A 21888-nucleotide genomic window follows, 5' to 3' on the forward strand; every position below is an offset into this window, starting at 1 on the left:
GTCAAACACCTGAGCTGCATTTTAATTGAGTGAGGAGTGTTTTTTTTTTTTTTTGCTTTTTGGCCAAAAAGAGCTGTGGGGGATGGTTTCAATTGGGTCACATGGGTAGCAACTTGTCAAATGGGTTACTGAGAATAGTTTGTATATGGAATTATGAGCGGAACATGTGTGGAGGTGGGGTGAAATAGCTTCCTTACTCATGACATTCATAAAACCGGTTAAAGTTCATTCATTCATTAATTTTATTTTCGTATTTTATTTTTAAGACAATTGGGTATATTAGGATTTCACAATTTAACACTTGAAATACTCTGGGCGTCATTCACATACACGAAAGAATTGCAGCTAAATTAATAGAGAAACATTTTGTAAGAATATTGTTCATATATGTAAATATATGTATATTTATAGACCATTACTCTAAAAAAAATCTTAAAACAGATAAATTCTTTATCGAATATCGTAATAATATGTAAGATATAAACAACCAACCTACTAATAAAAAATATTCGTAAATTTTTATTCATTTTTTTTTCTATTTATACTAAAGGCTAACTAATAAAAGTAACAGCACCAGGTGCAAAAATAGCCTTTACCTAAACATAAATAAAGAAATCCCACTTTAAAAGGATTTTGATTAGAAATATAGTAAACAAAATTAAGAAATCGAAGGTCCTTTGGGTCCAGAGATTTGAATCAGACCAAATTGACGTATTAAGCGAAGCTGAATAACTATTTGCATTAACCTAACCCGATGACGCATAGTATATAGTATAAAATATTACATAAGCAATGCATAATCAATATTGTGTAAAGCTATCAAAAGCTAGTAAAATTGTAAAAAGCAAACCCCATAAAATTTGATATACAAACTCTTAAATTGTTATCTTGTTTACTATTCTATTTTAATTCTCGATTATGACGGATATACAAATGATTGTAAATATAATTGAATGTTGCATGATTTGTTTAATTCCGGCAAACGGTCACAATATTTACTGCAATGTTAATTAATGTTAAACGACAATTACGATTCTTGAGAAATACATCGAGGTCGGCCACGCCTTTTTTTCATATAATTATTATTTTGGCTGGTGCCTTTTAACTGTGCATTGGCACAGGCCTTTGTTCTAACTGACATTACGGAACACACCCTTAAAATAATTGTCAGCTAAATATATTTACATACATACATAGGTACTTGTATGACTGAACATATCATGTCATGATTTGTTACAAAAATTGGCCAAATTTGACCAGTTTATTTATCACAAATGAAACTTAAAGATTGCCTTAAAACCTCAAAAACTAAAATTATCTTTTTTTCTTAGAAAATTACGATTTATTAAAAATTTTGTTTTTTTACATGGAAAATCCTCAAAACCTCAAATATTCTCACATAACCCTAACTTTGTGAACCTGTAATAGTGCCAATTTTTGACCGATTTTTGAAATACATGTAGGATTGCGTGAGAACCCCTGAAGGCCAATAACAATATTCGTATATATCGATAGGCTGATAATTATCAATCGATTTTAATCGATCTGGGATGGATAAAGGCTTGAGTTTCGAACGAAGAGGTTGAAATAAGTTGTTAAATAAGTCGGTTCATTCCTTTTGTTAATAAATAAATATGATAATCTAAGACACAGACAAGTGAAGTGTTGTCAAGATTATTTTATTTTGGGCCAGTGGATCAGCCCTACATGAATTTTAAAAATCAGTCGAAAATTGGCACCATTACAGGTTCACAAAGTTTGGTATCATTTGGGAATATTTGAGATGTTTAATTCTTATCTTCGGACAGTAGGTGGAATTACAAAAGATTGTTTTTTGGAATCAGTTTGAAATTGGTGAAAATACATTTGGTTTCCATTAAAACATTATAATGTTAATATATTTTCATATAAACATTCATCACATTTATTTAGTTTTTTTTTTCTGGCTTAAATACTTAATAGTACATATATAAAATAAATTTATAACTTATTATAAAGTAAAATGCTTAAGATAATTAATTGGAATTGAGGAAATTTGAGAAATGCAATCGATAGTGTCTATTTACTAAATTTACTAAATAGTTAATACTGGTTTTAAATGATTCATCAATATACTTATATAATATATGTATTTCTACATAGCTATGGCATTTTCATAACTATCCAAGGAACTTTACCATAATACTTATAATGATAATAGTCGAATGCCAATTTACCTAAAATCAATAAAATGAGACTAGCCAAGACAGCGTTTAGCCAATCGATTGGATGGATTTTTGAGCTACTTTCGACACTCACATTGCATATGTCATGCCTACTTAATGACAAGACTTTGGCCAAATGGAGATCATCACCCTGCATATAGGTGCAGGAGACATTGGTGGCATCTTTAACTATTTCCCTATACTTGGTTAACAATTCGCGTAAACGCATACCAAATTTGCAAGTGCAATGCCAAGGATTTCGACTCATAAGTAAAAAAACAGCATTCCCATTCTCATTGAGGGCATTGTCCAAGGCATAGACATGCAGTTTTCTCAAAATATTGCCACGCAAATTGAAGAGACGAAAGTTCTGCAGCCAATAGGTATTCTCTAGATCATCGACATTCGAAATACGATTGTTCTCCAGCTGAACATCGATCACATTCCGATAATGGGGATTGTAACGCAATGGATTGATATCCGATATTAGATTATCATTCATAAACAATGTCGTGGTATTATCGGGCAGAAATGCTGGCAAGCTATAGAAACGCATATGTGAACAATTGACCGTATACAGTGGAATATGTGATTTTGGTAATATATGATGCATTAGGCAAGTGCAATTCTGTAAATCTGGATGTGATAGACACTCTCGCTTCAGTACCAGTTTATAGTGCATCACTAGCAACATTTGTCGCTCCTTATACTTGCGATCCGTGCACAATAACTCGTCACGATCGGCCACCAGACGTCCCTTCTCCGGCTGGAGTAGCAACCATTTGAAATTCCTTGTACAATTCCATGGATTACCGGCCAAATAGAGTTGTTCAAAGCTACGCGGCAATAGCAATGGACTATCCAATTGTATCAATTGATTCCAACGCAAATCCAAAACTTTCAATGGATGAACACGCTTAAATGTGCGCGCCGATATATATGAGAGATTCGTCCAGGAGATATTGATGGTGTGCAGATAAAACATTTCCGGAAAATCAAATATGAATTCCGTAAATCCACTATACTCAATGGTCAGCGATCGCAGGCGAGGTAGTTTTTGCAATTCACTCAGCGGATTGAAGACATTCTGTGGCCAGCCACAAAGAACCATTTGCTGCGCCGACGAAAATTGTTTGTCCACTTTTCTAAAAAATAAAAAAGAAATGAATGAGAAAAAGTCAACGGTTTCAAAACGTTAAAACATAATTTGTGTACAAATTTATTCCTGTATAGAAAGCCATTAAAATCTTTGAAAATATAACACAATTTTTTGTTTCAATTTGCCTATTTTTCCATGCAAAACTTTCAGTTTAAGGATTTCTTTTATATTAGAAAATGCACTGATACCAATAAGGACATAATATTTGAAAAGTGTTTGTTCAAAAATTGATTATCCATCTGTGTAAGCACTTGGAATTTGAAGACCATTTAAGCGAATTAATCTGGTTTTTTGGACGACTATACAAAACTACAGCTATAAAATGTTGTATGTAGATTCGCGATGTAAGCACCTAGACGACATGTATTTCAAATACATAGCCATTAGTTTCAGAAATTTTATTAATTTCGTACAAAAATATAATCACGTTAAGTAAATTGTCATTGTGTAATTCATGTAAAAGAAATGATTAGAGTAACTTCTACGGTGACTTTTATTTAAAGCGACAAATATTTCATGCCTCGCTTGTTTAGTTTTTGTCCATCACGTAAAAGTATGCTATATGGTTGCCCCTAACTAATTCGTGTACGCTGATTCCGAATGTGATTTCAGGGGTTCTGGGGTTGGAAAAATGGGCATCTAAAAGTATGCTACAGAAAATTAAACAATGTGTTTCTTACATTTTTAAAAGATTTTTAGAAAAATAGCTCTTGCTTGCAAACATTACATATAAATAATTGGTTAGATGCAAGTGAATCCCATAAATTTTTAAAAATTACAAAACTAAAAATAATTTTAATCTTTATAAGCATATTTTTTGGTTAAAATTTTACTCAGTTTAGAACCATATTTAAAGTGTTAGTGTTATGATGCATTAAAGCAAAGAAGTACCAATTGCTATTAAATTATACTTAATATATTAATAGGCTAAAATAAAAAGGTATTTAATAAAATATTATGTTTAATGCGTGATAGACAAAAACTAAGAACAGGGCCGTGATAAGCACCCCTCCAATTACTGTAGAACACTTATTGAACTTAAAACACTTTTTCATGACCTCAAACATTTTTGTCATTTCGATCTGTGTTATTTTTACTAATGATTATCTGAAATGGCGCTGAGAAATTAGCTTGGCGGTTCATTATTTTTTATATATATTACATCGGTAATATCCTAATCTATGTTAGTTTCATTATGTTTAAATCACAGTGACATTGTATTCTAAGAAGAATTATACTTGGTGTTATTTCTGTAAACCAGGTTTTAAATGGGAAAAAAGACTACATATTTGTGGACTTAATTTAAACGATTAAAACAGCTAAGTTTATTGAAAGTTCTTTATTTAAAATAAAAGAACCAGGGAGAAGGACTATTAGACTTTAGCTGTCTTTTGAGGTGTCTTATATCAATCTTTGCTGATCTTTTCAAACTAATTTTCTTCTTTAATATCGGAATACTTTACAAATACTTTATCCTTAAATGATAGCGACTGAATTTTAAATCATTAAAATTTAAGACAGTGAAACAATGACGCTTATAACAGAAAACCGTATCATGCAGTAAATTTTAAACAAGAGCAAAAACATTTTTTGTTTTGAACAGTTTCTTTCGAAAATGGAAAGGAGAACATGTCTTTATTCTATATACAGTGGCGGATCGTTGGAATAGGAGGAATATTTTCTACTGAGATTGTAACTATAAAACTGATTACTATTTTAATATCCCAGAACACTTTCCCTTTCAAAATGACGGATTTAACGGCTCACCAAATTTATGAGCGAAATCTCCCACAGCATAAAGTTCTCTGCAATACTTACGATAAAGCAGCTAGATTATTCATTCCACCGTAGCATCTTAGTATACCATATCGTGTTAATTTTGAGCAATTGCCAACTGCTGATTCAGGATGCTAAAAAATACAAACAAAAACTCCATTTAGCCTCTTGATTAGATTTGTAATATCTATCTTACATCAGTCCAATTGAGGCAGCTTTGACTTATATTAAGTATAGAACTCAATCCAGCAGTGGTTATGCTTCGCCTGGTTGATGTGGGCACAGATTGTGTTTGGGTCTCCTCCTCAGAGAGGCTCTCTTCGGATGATTTGGCCAAATTTACTCTGCAAAAGAGAAATTATATTATTTTTTATAAGCCAATTCAATTGATTTAACTAATTAGACTCCCAAAAGCCGCTACATGGTGTCTGGTGTCTGGTTGATCTATTTTTAGTTCAATGCCTTAAATTAGGTGATAATTGCTCTGCACTGCGGAACCTGTCATAAACCACAATTTACTCTTCTCTGTCTGCCACTTGATAAGGTGGGTAAGGTTTAGTTGTTGGTTCTATATCTATTTTTGTATAGTGTGTAGTAAAAAATAATTCTGTCAGATTTGCAATATGTGGGGAGAAATACTAAGGCCCAGAGCATTTGCTTTGAAGAGTAAAAATATAAGCACATGACTTCTATTTAGCACATTTCAAACTGCTAATTGATGACATTAGACTGTATTTTCTGCAATATATTCCATGAAGTTTTTGAGTTTTCAAAACATTTAAGGTTGAATTGATATATCAAAATTATGGAAAATCTGTTGAAAATATGCAAAAATTTTCGCCATCAATAATATTTATGAAATCAATTAACACTAACTTGCATTGCCAACTTAATATATGTATGAGTTCACTTATAAAAATATCAAATACATATATATCAAATATTATATATTCAGAACCCAAATTGAAAATTGGCCTTAAGGCGGCTGTACAAATTAGTCAAAGATTAGCAACTTCAGGTGTTAAAATTAACAATACACAAAAGAAGAAAAAATATATACCTATACATACATATATATACGTAAAAATATTTACTTAAAAATCTACAAGAAAATGTGGTAGCTGCTTTTTTTTTTGTTGTTGGTGTTAACTTTGAAACGCAAAACTCTGAAATTTGTGAATAATAAATATTTGCCCACAGGTCGTATGAGTGCTATTATTTCATATAGACAAAAAAATCAAGCTGATCTCTCTCGCTCTCTCTTGCTGTGATCAGACCAATTAGCAACAATTACGTTTGTTTCTTGTTTTTGGTTAAATGTTTTTATAAAAATTTATCGTCTCTCTTTTTTATCTAAAATACGAAAGCAATTTTTTTTAGTCAATTTATCTAGCACAGTTTGCTTAATTAGTTTATGATGTCTTTTTCCTTGACGGTGCTTTACTTCGATGATGATGTTCAAGCTAAATGCCAATCACAAATTTTAATTGAAAAGCTTGGTTCCAAATTGACAGATGAAATGGCATTTCATTCTGCCAATCTAAGCTACTTAGAGAAGGAAACAAAATAATTAAAGAATGTTGACAATTCCGTTCCATTCCGAACACGGGGGGTGGGGCCAAAAAAATTCATAATATTGATCGATTATTATCATTCTTTGCGTCAATTGAAGCAGGAAGTAAAGCGATAAACAAAAAGACCAAAACGCTTCAAAAGAAAGAAGCGCCTAATCACAATTTAGACGCAATCGAAATTCTGTTAATAGATTACAACTACGATTTAATTTAGTAATCGACAGGTAATTTAAATTGAGCAAAATTATGTTTTTTAAACACTCTTTTAAAGCTATTTATTGGTCATTGAAATAGACGAAAATAGAGACAATTCTCAGTCTTGTGTCGATAATCACTGGACTAGAAACCATCTACTTAAAACGAGTAGCTTTGAACGAAACGTATTTGAAATAAAGCGCAGGTTGAACTTAACTAAATAAATGAAATGTTAATGGAAGTTAGAATGCGTCTAACCTATTGACCAGCAGTGTACATACAAAATTAACAAAGCTGATGATCTATGGCTTCAAAGTTGTTAAATCAAATTTAAATCACCATGTGTACTTAAAAATCTTAATTAATTGTAAAGTTAGTAGTAATCTTAGACAAAATTAAAATCATGTTTGGTTTAAAAATGTTTCAAATTATCATAAGTGGGCCAAAATATTGTCTGCTCACGCAGAATGAAAGTGAACACTGAAAATAACAAATAGCCAAAAAAAAAAAACAAAAACTCATTTTCTAATAATTTTTTATAAGGTAAAATGATTTTGTGCCTGGACGCTAAAACCTTTTTCCATAACTTGAGAGGCTTTTAGGGGAATCTTAAAACAAAAAATTATGTGCATTTAGTCAAGTATAAATACTTCTTTTAAGAATTTATGGCATCTATTGACATTTTAAAATGATTTATTAACTTTGAAGCCGGCACACTAAAGTCAAACCCCATCCCACTCCCCTGGACTCTCTCTTACTTAAACAAAACAGAAAAGAAATTCTACTAAAATAATTTAAACTTTTTTTTTACCAGCCCCCAAACTACTTTTCCCTATATTAAGAGATTTTTACTTATATTAAAGAAACATAAATCTAATTTTTAACAATTAAAAAGAACCAAGCTACATTTCACCCTTTATAATTGATTAAGAAATGTTGTAAATTTGATTAATTTTGATCCACTTATATTGAACTTTTGGACTTTATTTGTTGTCTACAAAAAAAAATCTGTGCTCTGCAAAGACCCCCTCAATGACTGTTTTTTTTTACAACCCCAATCCGTCACTGTATTTATCAATAAATGGCAATAATTATAAATTTTGCTTATTTTTTCGACTCTTTTCTTTTCGTCTTTTTTTTTTCTTATTTCCATTAAGATTTCAGATTGAGTGAGATGACAAGAAAATGAACAAGTGCCCCTCTTTCATATTGTTTATTTTTTGCGTATTTTATTATATTTAGCAGATAACTTGCTCACATATATTTTTATTTCAAAGCCCGACGAGTTAAGATAAGTGGTAGCAACTGAAGATAATGATAATAAGTTATGAGCGGGTTTTTATTTTTTTCGTTGGTCTTGTTCTTATGCAAAACATTGGCTAAGGTAGCAATGTGTCTTTGTTTTTATGATTTCCATCTAATTGTTAAGTCTATGAATGTCGACTGTAGGGCTAATAAAAACTGAATGTCGTCAGTACAGTAGAGTTCCATATGTATTATACTCAATCTGGCCAAAAACTAATAGAAATGAGATTTATGGCATTCAATTGGCTTTGCTTTAGTTCGATGTTGATCTAATAAAATGGCTTTGATAAAACAATTTGTTTGGCATAAAAATAATATTGACAAACACTCAAAAGACTAGATAATATGATGAATATGAATAAACATATATGAATATATTTATTTTTGGTATATTGATGTACCAAATGTTTATTAATAAATCAACATGAGTAAAACCGTAATGCAGACTGTTGTAAACATTTTGATAACAAAGTTGGTTCTGAGTATATATTTGAACCACAAACACACACACATGTCATTCAGGTATCGATAAAAAACATCCTTCAAAAATCCGGCTAATATAAGTTCTTATAAGGGAAAGTTACGGTATGTCAGTCAGTTCGATTTGAGGTTCTGTGAAATATTTCAACGGATTATTCTACATTTTTCTTATAAATCTCATTTGAATCTACAGTGGGGACGAAAAGAGACTACATGTTTGCAAGTTTCTAACTTAATATTGTACTGGATTCTTAATTTTGATGCCAGTGAAACAAAATTTTTTTTTTTATATTCCTTACACATTTGTGAACAAAAAAGGATATATTGAACATCAAAATTCTTTTAGCATAAGGACATAAAAACTAATAACCTAACCTAACTAGCATGTACTCACTTTTTCTCTATGTGAAAACGTTATATAGTTAAAGTTATATCTAACGAATTAGCCGATATGTTTGAAATAACGTAACTCTTAGGATCAACCACTAAAATTTTTAAAAATTTTTTTTAAATTTAAAAAGTCGGAAAATTGTATAAGGTTAATGTAGGGCATGTCGTGCCCCTACCGAAATAGCTTTTTTTATCGTCTTAGTGTTAGACGGTTAAAAATATATTAAATTGTGGACATTTACGCCCATATAAATATCATTCTTAGACCAAATGGTCGCCAAAGAAAAGATTTTTATACAGATGGATTTTGATTCAAAGTCTTTAGAGTTAATAAAACATCTGAAAAAGTTATCCACCAAAATATATTCAGGTGAATATGACTTTCGCCACCTCAAAAAATGGAATCTAATAATTTATAAATAATAAAGCGAGGCACTTCGGAATTACAATTAACCTTTTGATAAGTGAAAAGGCAGGTTTTAAGATTGTCAAGTATACGATTTTTAGATATACGAATTAAAAATAATCTTCACTAAACTATAAATTTTTTCCTCAAAAACTTGTTAGAAAAGTTTTTAAGCCATTTTTCTTCAAAAACTTGGCAAATATTGGTTTTTAGTTAGCCCAAAAACAATTTATTTTTGCCGCCCTTTTTGCGTTTGAAATAATTCTGGCTAAATACTCGTAAAAATCACGCGAGATCTATATATATAACACATAGTTTTAAATACCTGGCAAATATCACCAGGAGCACAAGAACAATAACAACAAAATTTTGTACACAACACTTTTCATTTATAGATTTCATTCTCAATTTATTTTAAATTCCTCATTGAGTATAAGTATTTCCATGGATTTGTTTTTTTTATTTTTAATGTATTTAAAATTTATTGTATTCTTTGTGTTCCGTTTTTTAATCACCACGCATCCGTATTTAGGTCCGATCACAAGTATATATTGGTATATATGGCAAGTTCTGTGCTACTTTTCTCGCGTTTGAACTTCAAATGAGGCGCGAATGCGAATTGCTGTCATGTTTGTTCCATAATTTTTTCTTTTCGGCGACCGCCAGATCTCCGAATCGAGAGAGTGTGAGGCTAAGAGAATTATTTATAAACAATTAGTTTCGCCATGCAAGAGAGAGAGAGAAACGAGTGTGTGTGTTGGTGTGTGTGGAGGAGCATCCAGCTGGGGGGTGCCATTCCGGTTGTTGTTGTTTTCATAGACAATCAGCTGTTTGAGATAGCGCTCACTTTGATTTATGAACGTCCGAAGATTACCTGGTCATGGTTAAACACCAATACACCTAGGCGATTATAAACGCTAGAAATGATTATTTTTTATATTTGTTTATACCCGCGCTTCACTGATTCAATCAACTGGGCCGCGACATGGGAATACAAATGAGCCCATTCAACCAAATTACAAATTTGTGAACTATCCACAAAAGTACGTACAACAAAAATATCGAGGGTAGTTTGCTAATATTATATAATTAGAGTGACTTTAGGTACAGAAAATTATTTGAATTAACTATTCCCAAGTGGCTAAAGTCTGATATATGATCCTCATTTTGATCTTTCTAACAAAACCCCTTTATCAAAAACATTTTGAATATATTTAAGTAATTTCATAAAGTTGTAAGACGTTTCCACATATGGTAAACTGGCTAATTATGTATGTTTTTTTCTGCTTAATTATTTTTTATAAATCATCAACGACCTGGAGATACCTTTCCAAGTAATATAAACATACGTTTGTACCTACAATTTGGATTGATTATTACATAAAACTTTTGTTTCTTAGTGTATGCCTAAAAGTCATACAGGAACATATTTACATATTCGACTAGCTATTGCGAAAAACAATCAGAGGATTCTTAAAACTGCCCACTTAAAAACATATGGTGAAAAGACTTACTAATACTACTCATACATAAAACTTTTTGTTTTTTTTTTTTTTATTTTGTACATCAGAATATTTGATATGCACTCATAATGTGCATCTATCTGAACAACTAAGGAATTATATAGTTAACAAAAACCGTTCTTGCGACACAAATATAGTGAATAGCTACGAAAATATATGATATATATATGTGTACATAGCTCTCGTTCATTATGATTTGTTTGGTTTTGGATTGAGCTTCTTTGGACCATTTGCAAATGCATGTGTTATACAATATACATATATAAATATATATACCTATGTATACATATATACCACACCATCATCTACATATACATATAGTAATATTAAATATTATAGGTACAATTTACTGCCTGCAATTTGTTACTATTGGGTGTGTGATCTACATGAAATTTTGAATTACATTTTAATCAATTTAATTTCTCTATTCACCCTCACCAACAGCAGCGGCAACTGCTGTGGCTGCATCTTGTCCAGTTTGAACTTTCTGATTTGTCTCGGCCTGCTTTTGGCGTTCATAGTCACGCACATCATCGAAACTCATGCCATGCCATTCATCTATCCAGGAGAAGGCCTGCCGATGGCCCAAAAGTAAAATATCGCGTATGCTGCGCTGTATGAAATCCTCGACACGAGTCTGAAAGCCCCAGATCTCGAAACTAGCCTCGACGACTTTGTAGGAGCACATGATGGGTTTGTCGGTTTCACGCCAACCCTCACACAAAGGACCGCGATCTGCAATAGAAAGAGAATTATAGTTTCTCTCGGCACTTTGACCTGTGACTTACTTGTCTTTTGTGATTTAAAGAACTTGGGATCTTCCTCTTGTTTATAATGCTTTGTGGGAAACTCATCGAAAGCAATATCCAATTGCTCTACTACACGCTGTTTCAATTGCTCCTCTGTTAAATCCAAGCACTAGAACCAAAAATTTAATAATCAATATCCGTCTAAACTTAGTTTAGACCTTTGGACACTTCTTACGTTCTCTGTGTTGCCGTTGTTGTCTTCGTATTTGGTCTTAATCAGAACATGCAACTTTGGTATGAAGGAACACTGTAATTACAGGATAATTGAAGTTAACAAAGCATAAACTGAAAATAGATTGTATTAGCCAATTACCGTGTATTCTTTATTCATGATGGGTAATTTCCAATATACCAATTTAGCCATGAAATTATAAAAAGAAAAGAAGAAAATCAGAAATCAATAAGTCTTATTATTAAATTGCTAAATATAGAACACGAAATGGCCAATTTAAATTGATTAACTGGCGTTTAAAATTGAAAATAAACATACTGAAGATTCACATATTGTATATACAAATCGGTAAATTTATAATGCATCTGTTTATAGATTTAATACTCATTTAGCAGAACTTTTAATTGCAATTCAGACGTAGTTTTACAGTCATTTACAGTCAATGACCTAAAAGCACAACAAAATCACAGACAAATCGATCAATTGATTGCATTTTTAAAAGTATGTGTGGAATGTGCATTGCTGTTTAGATAAAGTTGGAAGACTAAATCTTATCAAGGGCTATGGGAATTTCGACATTTGCCCCAAAACCAGTCAATGATTGGTTGCGAGGCTTGTCTATATAGTTCCAGCACTTAATGCCTATGACTATGACGTTGTGTGTATTTAGATGGCATGACAAGTGCGTATTTATAACGAAAAGGGTGGAGGCAGTAGGAAGGGATGGTAGGGTGGACGGTTTTTCTTATCGGTATTGGTAGACATACCCCCCACCATATGCCAAGCGATAGATAAACATTGGTTCGCATTTATTCTAAGAATACTTATATATATACATATATGTATATGCCTGGGCCATATGGCTCAAAAGCTGTAATTATATGCAGGTACGGATTAGTGGGTGGCTGTCAAGGTTGACCTAAATATATATACACTTATATGTGAGTATCTTCGAGTCAATGCCGTAGGGGGCGATGCGCAAGTCAAGCCATCCCTTTATTTTCCCCCACTCACCTGTCAGAGTGTAAGGATAATAATTCCATGATTTTTCTATCACATAGAAAACACGAGGACAAATGGCTTGTATCCAATAGGGCAGGCGACTAAAAGACAAAGACAGAGAGAGAGAGATACAGAAAAAAACACATGTATAGATAAATTTACGATACGACTAATTGCGATTTACCACAGAAGATAAGTTTCGGGTCAGAGAATAAAGAAATTTTAACCGACAAAAAAAAAAAAACTGATAAGAAACCGGCGTGGATTCGTTTCTCATAACCCACTTACTTGGACAAGTGTATGTGCTTCTCGGTAAACTGGCCCTTGCCATGGACTTCATCCTCACATGGCTCATTCTGGACAACCTCAACACCTTCGCCCTCCTCCGACTGCTCCAAACTGTGCCTGGCTATCATATAAAGCTGTCCAATTTTGTACTGCAAAATGATGAGTGAAAAATCTTGGAATTAAGAAATGTATTCTTTGCATCTGAGCGGTGGAGCACTCACCTCCTCCACGGTTAGTGGCATGCACACGCGATATTCCTTGATCAGCACCATAACGAGAATTAATAATTTCAAATCAAATCGAATTAAATTCCCCACGTTACGCAAACCCGCTCACTTCAAAATAAAAAACAACAATAAAAAAAAACATCTCAAATTCGCTGGAGCTCAGTGTTGCCAGAAATTTAGAGTCACCATAAGCTAGAATAAGCTAAATATTAAAAAAAAGCTCAAAAATAAGCTAACTATAAAAGCACTTGGTGTATTATAATTTAATATAAATTTTATTTGATTGATATACATATATTAAATATAGAAACACAATTCAACCTCTTGTTCCTCTGTTTTTAATGACTTTGGAACAAATTGAATTTTGTTTGTTTGCGTATTGCCTTGCATGCACGCGACATGTTTTTTGGTTTAGCCCCAAGTGTCGCTTTACAAAAGGAGCAATATGGTTTTGTGGGGTCTGTTGGGACTTTGCGCAACCACTCCTTAAATTCATTAAAAGTAGTCCACAAGTAACTTTCGGCATCTTCTCAAACTTAATATCGCTCAATATAGCTGTAGAATGACCAAATACGAACCAAACGAAATATAACCGTAAATTTAGGCACAAAATACCAAAAGTCTTCGAGAAATATTATTTAAGTTTGATTTGCCCCTTTAAATGATCATAAAAATACTTTATAATCTCTAAAAAAAATCTTGAGGTAGAAATTTTTTTAAAGCCAAAATAAGCTTTTTGAATTTTGAAATAAGCCAAAATGGCAACACTGTTGGAGCTCCAAAACAAATTTAATATTCGCTTTAAAATCTTGCCAGTTCGCCTTAAAATATTGCCCCATTCGCTGCATTTTCTTGTCCTCTCGCCGTAACTTTTCGCATTTCTCGCCGTAAATTCTTGCCCTCTCGCCGTAACTTTTTGCCCTCTCAAATTCGCCGAGCCATGTTAATAACAGAAGTTCAAAATTGAGTCTGTTATTTGAAATTAAGGGCGGCAAATTTAACAAATTTAAGTAAGCATAAAAAGACTCAAATCTAAATAATTTTCTAAACATTTCGTTAACAATTGTTTTTTAAATAGTATGAAGCTAAATTTGCAATGAAAATATTAATGTTTTCGTTATTGTGGTTTAAATAAAATTATATGAACAACAGTGTTAGGGTGACCAACTGTTAAGAAAACGTAACGTACAATTGCCAGCTAATGTGACCGTATGCAATTTATAAAGTAGTCTTTAGTGGACTGCGCAGCACTTTTTTATAAATTGAAATACATAAAACTTGCATAAAACTCAATTGAAATACGGTGAAAGTGGTGTCAATTTAAAGTTTAAAGGTAAAGGAATGAATCAAAAATAAAAAATTGGCTAAAACAAATGTGAGAAGTGATGAAAAACGGTGTGAAAAAAAATCCAAATGCAGCCATAGAAAGAAAAAACAACCACAAACATACACACACACGCACACACACACTCAGTGCAATCACCCACACTCTCTTATATACACACACACATACGAACACAGATAGACTGACCGTCTGTCGTCGTATGCATAATAAAACCATAATTAATAACCTCCTCCTCTTCTTCACTTGAATTTCTATTCGTATATTTTCATATTTCCCACACATTTCGCCGTTAGTTTTTGATTGGAGCTCAATCTTGCAGTGTCGCCGTCTCCGTCTCTGTCTCTTGGGATTGGGGCAGGGCGTGAAATGTTAAGGATTCATGTGAAAATGGGTCCGCAACGCAATCATAATAATAATAACAACAACAATAATAACGGCAACAGTGCCGCGAGCAGTAACAACCACAATAACAACAGCAACAACATCAGTATGCGCAACAACAAGGAGTTTACCTGCTGTTTTGGCCTACATGTTCATACCGCAACCCTAATGATCGGTTTATGGCATTTGGTAAGAGAATAAAAAAAAATTTATATATCAACTAAATCGCATCACCTTTGACATTTAACCTTGCTGTCCAACATGCGCCAAAAGACCCCCCTTTTGTTCCCCTACCCAACAAGGTTCACCTAAATCACCGCCACTGCCGCCTTCATCTTTGCTTTGACCCTGTTCAGTGTCAAGGAGCGGAAAAATCAATTGTCGTCATTCGGCTCAGTCGCAGTTACTCTCAAACTGTAATCAAGGTTTTTTTTAATGTTTGTTTTACCTATTTTGCATTTACTGCGCCACGCGTGACGTCAATTGCGGACAACTGACTAACTAACTTAACTTAGTCATAATTTAAAGTTTTATTAGCATGTCTGACCGATATTTTCACTCGTTCAAATTAAAGCCAGTTTCCTGGTTTTGTAATGCAATGAAGAAGAAAGGGAGGAACGGTTAGTAACCTCCATTAAAAGTCCTCACATGACTTGGCATAATTCAATTGACATAATTTGTATACAATAATACATATATTGTTGAGCTAGTTTTATTGTTTGGTCGGTCTGACTTTCCCTTTGATATTATTATGCTATACATTTCATGCATATCACGTTTTCTGTTGTGCCTCGTCGTCGACGTCTAATAAAATTTACACAGTTTGACAAGCACGTTTACTTAAGGTGTTGAGGTAGTTACTTAATTGGCGACTATATTTAATTTATTAACTTGAAGCGTATTTAGCCTTTTAGGGGGGACAGCTAAGGTTGACCAAACATTCGTTTTTTTAAGAAAAGAAATAAGGGTCGAATAGTTAGATGAAAACTTGAATTAGCTCTATCCAAAACTAAATTTACAATCAGGTAAAACACTTGACTTAGATTTTTTAGGTGAATTTTAAGCTGTTCGTACTAAAAGGTGTGGGTCGAAGATCTTTTAGAGAATAAATAGCAACATTTATTACGAATGTACTGAGAAGTTTATACATGAATTTCAAATGTTTGATTGAGTGTAAACATATGCAGTCATGTCTAGTAAAGATAAATTCATAATTATAAAATTAAAATGTCTATTTAGTTTATATTAAATGATCCGAACCAAGTCATTTGGTTCAATAACTATACGACATTTTGAAGTTAAAAAGGGCATTAAAACTTTGGGAAATTCATCAACTAGTGCTTCTATTATCTTTATAAATCGTGTAGTTAGATTATACTTAGTTGAATGAGTGTTATCAATATTGATTCATATATTGATTATCAATTTCTTTGTCTTTTTTTAAAGTGCTTTTCCCATTCCCACTTATAATCTGCACTTAAGTTGTGAAACGTGAATTAATTTACACTTTCTTGATGATTCATTGTCGAGGCTTATCTATTAGATAAATATTTGAAAGTTTGAAATGCCTTGCATGCGCCAGCAATGCTTCTCAATATGCGAAATATGTGCTTGTTGTTGTTTAATCACTGCAGATACATGAAGATCAGTTTACACTTAATTTTTCTGTCGCATTGAAGGTTAATACTTGGAATATCAACCTTGAACCTGAGGAGCGTTAGATACCCAAAGAACATATGTTAGATATCCACACAGACACGCTGAGCGATTTGTCATTTAAGTATTTTTGAATATTCAAATATTTACTCTTGAGCTACTGAGTTTACTTTTTGGGTTTCTACCTCGCTCTTACTCTGTCTATCTATCTCTCACTCTGACACAAATCATTCAAAAGTGTTTTTTTTATTTCATACATTTTTATGATTGTCTTGTCATAAACTTAAGAAATTGTTAATTCAACTGTCGCCTTATCAACTCGCATAATAAATGAACACGCACAAAGTGTAAACATTTGTTATTGATAAGGAAGCACCTGCTACCTGTGGTACTCATCCCTGGTTAGATCATGGTTCTGCTTATGGAGAGGCTACCTCATTACTTTCACTTGTCGTCATCTCATTGTATATTTGTTTAACTGAAAATAGTCGCAGCTCTAAATGAGTGTAGAATTTCAAACTGTTGAGGCATCATTATTCAGAAGTTGACTCTAATTATGACGATCAAAAGAATGGGCCGACATCGGATTCGTCGTCACAGATGGAGACGACGGAGGAGGAAGAAGAGATGGAAATTATCTATCAACATCCAGATAGAAATCGCCGTACAATCTCGTCTATATTCAATATACGACCTGGTGATTCTAATAAGCTTATCGAACGAGATTTATTCTCTTTGGGTTACAACGCCTCTAAAGTTGATTCATGGCCTACTAGTCAATTGTTTGAAAAACCAAATCTCTATTTAATGCTTTTGGAGTTGATAAGGAAACGTCTTAAAGCCAATGCCATTATTATTATTGGCCAGAACTCAGAATATGTTCATCTTATGGTCTTGCAGAGTTTCTCTCGCATGTTTCGTGATATTCACAATGTTCTGTCTATAGAATTGCCCATGGAACAGGTTACGCCACGCTCCTTTAAGCTGATTTATGATTGGATGATTGAGGATAAACCACTCTTAACACGTTTGGGTTTGCTGGAGGTTTGGCGGGCAGCTAATTTTCTGCAGATCCCTCAACTAGAGCTTCAATGTGAAGTGTGCCTGGCTCAGGGACTAAATGAAGAGTCGGCTTTCATGCTATATCTGGAATCGCGTATCCTAAAGATGGAGCAAATACAGCAACATTTTCTGGAGCGTGTATCCAAATTTTTTCTCAGCCTGGTAGCCTCTCAAGAGTTTCTATCTCTAGCTCGTGAGCCGCTGCTTGTTTTGCTAGGCTCTAGCATGATTTCTGTTAACACCGAACTGGAGGTCTTTATGTCTGCTGTCCGTTGGTTGAACTATCAGTGGCCACAGCGTAAAGAAAACATATCCGAGGTTGTTGCTAAAGTTCGATTTGCTTTAATACCCCCTTGGCTATTGATACGTCTACAGAAACCCAAGATGACATCTCTGTCAGTCGAACGTATTGCCCAGCAGGCAGAAGTTCGACAATTTATACATGATGGCATTGCCTATACGACCACAAGATTATTTTATGGCAATGATAGGGATTCATTTAGGGAGCATTTACAACGTACAGAAACTCAAACGCCTGAGCAAAGAATGTGGATCTATGATCGTGCCTGTTCACATCATCATCGTCTCAATTGTAAAATCTCTGAGGATCTAACCTATGAAATGTTTATACAGTATTTAAATCATATACAAATGCAGCATAAAGATTATTGGCAATCCCTGGAACCAGTTGGAGCCAGTCCAAAATGTTTGGCCTGTCAGCGGCAAGCCGAGGCGGTGCAGAGATAAACCCTATATATACTCATATTTTGATCTTCATTGCAGTTCCTGAACATTTTGGCCTTGAGCGTTTTGGCTGTCATTTGGCGTAATCCGGAAATGATGGATGAACTGGAAAGTGGCGGTAGTCATGATTATACCATAGATCTCAATGCACCGGCTTTACCCACACCCTTGAGTAAGGTGGATCCTCCATATGCTTTTCGTGATCACTCTCTCAACTATCGTAAGCGTTACCGTAAGCAAGTCGGCTTAAGATTTAGACAAAAACTAAGCTACTAAATCCGTTTCTTATTTTGTTTTGCAGAGAACTTTGACATGGGCGGATTGGTATGCACTTGCATGATAGCCATTACCTTGATGATGATCTATGGCACGATTAAAGGCAAACCTTCTCATCTGTTGCCCTTCTTTTGTCTGCAGTTATTTGATTTTGCCATTACCACGTGAGTTCTTAGAAAGAGAGAAGAGAGTTAAAATCGTTTTTTAATAAATGAATTTCCTTACAGTTTGACAGCCGCTGGTTATTTATGCTATCTTCAGGCCATACATCGCATCATTGCCGAATCGCATCGTTTGCCATGGCGTGAGAAGTTGTTGGAGCTGCCGCCTGAGGAATTGGTTGTCGTTGTTCTGGTTGTCTTTATCTGCATTGTTTTCCTGAAGGCCTATTGCATTGGCATTGTGTGGCGTTGCTACAAATACCTGACCCTAAGGCAGCAGCATCTGCGTAGTTTGTTGCCTTGTGTTATGCCGGAAATGGGTCTACATGGTGTGGGTGTGGGCGGTGCTGGTGGCTTTACCACTGAGGAGCAACGTGCCTACACGACTCTCTTGCCAAACTATGATGAGGCCATTGCACAGTATTTGAAACAAGCACCGCCACCATCCTATCAAGTGGCCATGTCAAACTATCAAGATGATGACGAGAATGGAGGAGCAGCTGGTGGTGGTGGTGCTGCTGGTGGTATCACCCCGCTATTTGTGACCTTGGATAATGTGCATGGAGCCACAGCGAATGCCGCTTCCAATACGGATGAGAATATGGATAACAATAATGATGTACCAAATAATAATAATACAATGCATGTGAACGCCAATACGCCGCCAATGAGACGCTCAGAAGGTGGTGCAGCAGCAGCAGCAGCAACTGGCTCGGATGAGGAGGTGGATGACGACGATGATGATGATTTGGAGGTTATTGATGCCGGTGGCATGGATATTATTGGAGGCATTCCACCGCCACCGCCGTACAACGATGTGGCCGATGCTCAGGTTCAAGTGCCATCACATTCGCCCATGCATATACCTGGTCAGGTTGTGATTGGTCGTAATGAGAGCCAGGCCTAAGTTGTGATTTGTTTAAGTTTTGTGTTGTGACTCTATCCGAATCCTTGCCCCTGCCCCCGCCCCTGTCTCCGCACCCATATCCATTGTCTTGCCTTCGCCACGCACAATATTTTTTTGATTATTTATAGCCTAATTTGGCTGACACATTCCAATCTCCAATCCCGTTCCCTCCCAGTCCCAAAGAGAAAACAAATGAAATCAAATATAATATTTATAAAAACAAAATTTTAGCATTCGCTTATAACTGTTGTTAAACACGAAGGATAAACAAATATTATAAATGAATATGCTCTGGATTTTGCTCTAAAACAACCATTAACAAAACTAAAACAAGAGAGAGAGAGTGAAAAAATTTCAAGATGTCTGGTTGGAAAAGCTTCAATTCCTTTTTTGGCCACATCTAGTTTTTTTTAATAATTTGTTAGCTCAGTTACCTCCTATATACCAAAACTAAGTGTGTTTTTTTATGATTTAACAAACTCTGGATTTCTCTTAGTTTAAGCCCCGGATGAATAATCCTTAACTCCCCCATTTCAATTTTCTCTTCTATCCGCGCTCTTAAGTAGTTGTTAACCCAAGTGGAAATGTTCTATGTTTTTAAGGCTATATCGTGTAAGACTTTATGCATATTTAATATATACATACATCAAACACAATATATACATTTATATATATATATATATATAATTAACTATTACTCTTTTTTATTTTAGTTATTTTTTTCCAATATATTTGATGAATGTATAATATCTACATATATATGTATATGTATACCTGTATACTAAAATTATGCAAAAGATATTCGAATAAAAATATTAGTTTATATTTCAACATTGCAGTTGTTTATTCGCTTTGGCTGAATTATTGATAAGCCATCTGAGGGGATGACCCCTGGCAGAGTTTAATGGATTTCCCCCTAGCTAAAAAAAGTACATACAAGTCGGTCTAAAGGTTTGCCAATGCATTTATACCCTGTAATTGGAAGACTTTGTAACTAGATAAGGCTGGGATTTAACTTTTGTCATACTTTCTACAATAACCAGTCCATATTTATTAGCACAATATTCATTTTAACATTGGAATATTTAGATATTATGGTCAGCTATAATAAAATATTAAATAAATTATATTTTTACTTAGTCTTAATGGAATAGATGAAACTGATACAGAGAGATAAATTAATAATTAAGAATGTTAAGTCTGGCTGATTCCAAATCAAATTGTATTTTTTGTGAATACTTTTTTAAATGTAAAACTTAAGAATTTTTGTCCTAAGAATATGACAAAAATAGGTTATCAGACTTAGTTCTAAAGTATTTTTCATATGGCCTTAATCCGAAACTTTCAGAAATACCCAGATAAAAGCGAAGCGAATTTAACTTCTTTACAGGTTTAAGAAATGCAGAGCTGATAAAATATCATTTAAAAACGATATTCAAAGCGGAAGAATCAGACAAAAACAATGCAACGACTTTGGAAAACTGGAGAAAAAGGATATATTTTCCTCTATAAATCAATGTCAAAACAAGAAATAGTTTCTTTAAAAAATTCTATATACGAAGGAACTAAACAAATAATTTTAGATGAATTACACAATGTGAATTGTTTCGATTTGGTTTAAAAGATTTTGAAGTTATGCTAATTGTAAAGGTGAACTTGTAAAAATCCTTAAAGGAAACTGACGGAACTACGCTATATATCCTTCTAGAGAGATAACTCCATTCTCAAAAGGTTGATGTTAAATTTAGTCATATCTTGAAAATATAATAATTTAATAGTTTTCATAATTATTTTCGGATGGTTACGGAATATTTTAACCCACATAACAAAACTTTTCTCTCATACT

The 21888-nt window shown here is 33.6% G+C and overlaps 4 protein-coding genes across 5 annotated transcripts; 2 read left to right on the top strand and 2 right to left on the bottom strand.

Moving 5' to 3' along the window:
• Positions 1-1996: 1996 nt before the first annotated feature.
• On the bottom strand, positions 1997-10197 carry LOC6640148 (protein singed wings 2). The gene is made up of 4 exons (XM_023174751.2): positions 9815-10197; positions 5336-5483; positions 5182-5273; positions 1997-3349 (listed from the first exon to the last, which is right to left on the bottom strand). Exons 1-4 carry the CDS (start codon positions 9889-9891, stop codon positions 2143-2145), a joined length of 1524 nt encoding a protein of 507 aa, XP_023030519.1. The 5' UTR covers positions 9892-10197; the 3' UTR covers positions 1997-2142.
• A 1141-nt stretch (positions 10198-11338) lies between these two features.
• LOC6640147 (cytoplasmic phosphatidylinositol transfer protein 1) lies at positions 11339-13640 on the bottom strand. The gene is made up of 7 exons (XM_002063056.4): positions 13505-13640; positions 13284-13432; positions 13008-13096; positions 12135-12142; positions 11997-12068; positions 11801-11930; positions 11339-11747 (listed from the first exon to the last, which is right to left on the bottom strand). The coding sequence occupies exons 1-7, from the start codon at positions 13553-13555 to the stop codon at positions 11437-11439; spliced, it is 810 nt and encodes a 269-aa protein (XP_002063092.1). The 5' UTR covers positions 13556-13640; the 3' UTR covers positions 11339-11436.
• A 1092-nt stretch (positions 13641-14732) lies between these two features.
• On the top strand, positions 14733-20698 carry LOC6640146 (tetraspanning orphan receptor). 2 transcript variants are annotated; one of them, XM_015178735.3, is made up of 5 exons: positions 14733-14843; positions 15149-15425; positions 18738-18930; positions 19000-19138; positions 19202-20698. In XM_015178735.3, exons 2-5 carry the CDS (start codon positions 15222-15224, stop codon positions 20040-20042), a joined length of 1377 nt encoding a protein of 458 aa, XP_015034221.1. In that variant the 5' UTR covers positions 14733-14843; positions 15149-15221; the 3' UTR covers positions 20043-20698. The 2 variants fall into 2 exon arrangements, with proteins under 2 accessions (XP_015034221.1, XP_002063091.2); XM_002063055.4 differs by having other exon boundaries at positions 18738-18918.
• On the top strand, positions 16857-18731 carry LOC26529641 (kelch repeat and BTB domain-containing protein 8). The gene has a single exon (XM_015178917.3). The coding sequence runs from the start codon at positions 17493-17495 to the stop codon at positions 18699-18701; it is 1209 nt and encodes a 402-aa protein (XP_015034403.1). The 5' UTR covers positions 16857-17492; the 3' UTR covers positions 18702-18731.
• Positions 20699-21888: the final 1190 nt, after the last annotated feature.

The sequence above is a fragment of the Drosophila willistoni genome, assembly GCF_018902025.1.
Source record: "Drosophila willistoni isolate 14030-0811.24 chromosome 2L unlocalized genomic scaffold, UCI_dwil_1.1 Seg196, whole genome shotgun sequence".
Taxonomy (NCBI): domain Eukaryota; kingdom Metazoa; phylum Arthropoda; class Insecta; order Diptera; family Drosophilidae; genus Drosophila; species Drosophila willistoni.

Bases quoted from the DNA above. Each gene is read 5' to 3' on its own strand.
- LOC6640148 (XM_023174751.2), bottom strand. From the start codon at position 9,891: ATGAAATCTATAAATGAAAAGTGTTGTGTACAAAATTTTGTTGTTATT. The intron at 5,484-9,814 runs GTATTTAAAACT...TCTCTTTTGCAG, and splicing joins CTCCTGGTGATATTTGCCAG to AGTAAATTTGGCCAAATCAT. The intron at 3,350-5,181 runs GTAAGTATTGCA...TTTATTTTTTAG, and splicing joins AATAATCTAGCTGCTTTATC to AAAAGTGGACAAACAATTTT.
- LOC6640147 (XM_002063056.4), bottom strand. From the start codon at position 13,555: ATGGTGCTGATCAAGGAATATCGCGTGTGCATGCCACTAACCGTGGAG. The intron at 13,097-13,283 runs GTAAGTGGGTTA...TTTGTCTTTTAG, and splicing joins AAGCACATACACTTGTCCAA to TCGCCTGCCCTATTGGATAC. The intron at 11,748-11,800 runs GTAAGTCACAGG...TTTCTATTGCAG, and splicing joins CTTTAAATCACAAAAGACAA to ATCGCGGTCCTTTGTGTGAG.
- LOC6640146 (XM_015178735.3), top strand. From the start codon at position 15,222: ATGTTAAGGATTCATGTGAAAATGGGTCCGCAACGCAATCATAATAAT. The intron at 18,931-18,999 runs GTAAGCAAGTCG...TTTGTTTTGCAG, and splicing joins CAACTATCGTAAGCGTTACC to AGAACTTTGACATGGGCGGA. The intron at 19,139-19,201 runs GTGAGTTCTTAG...ATTTCCTTACAG, and splicing joins TTTGATTTTGCCATTACCAC to TTTGACAGCCGCTGGTTATT.
- LOC26529641 (XM_015178917.3), top strand. From the start codon at position 17,493: ATGGAGACGACGGAGGAGGAAGAAGAGATGGAAATTATCTATCAACAT.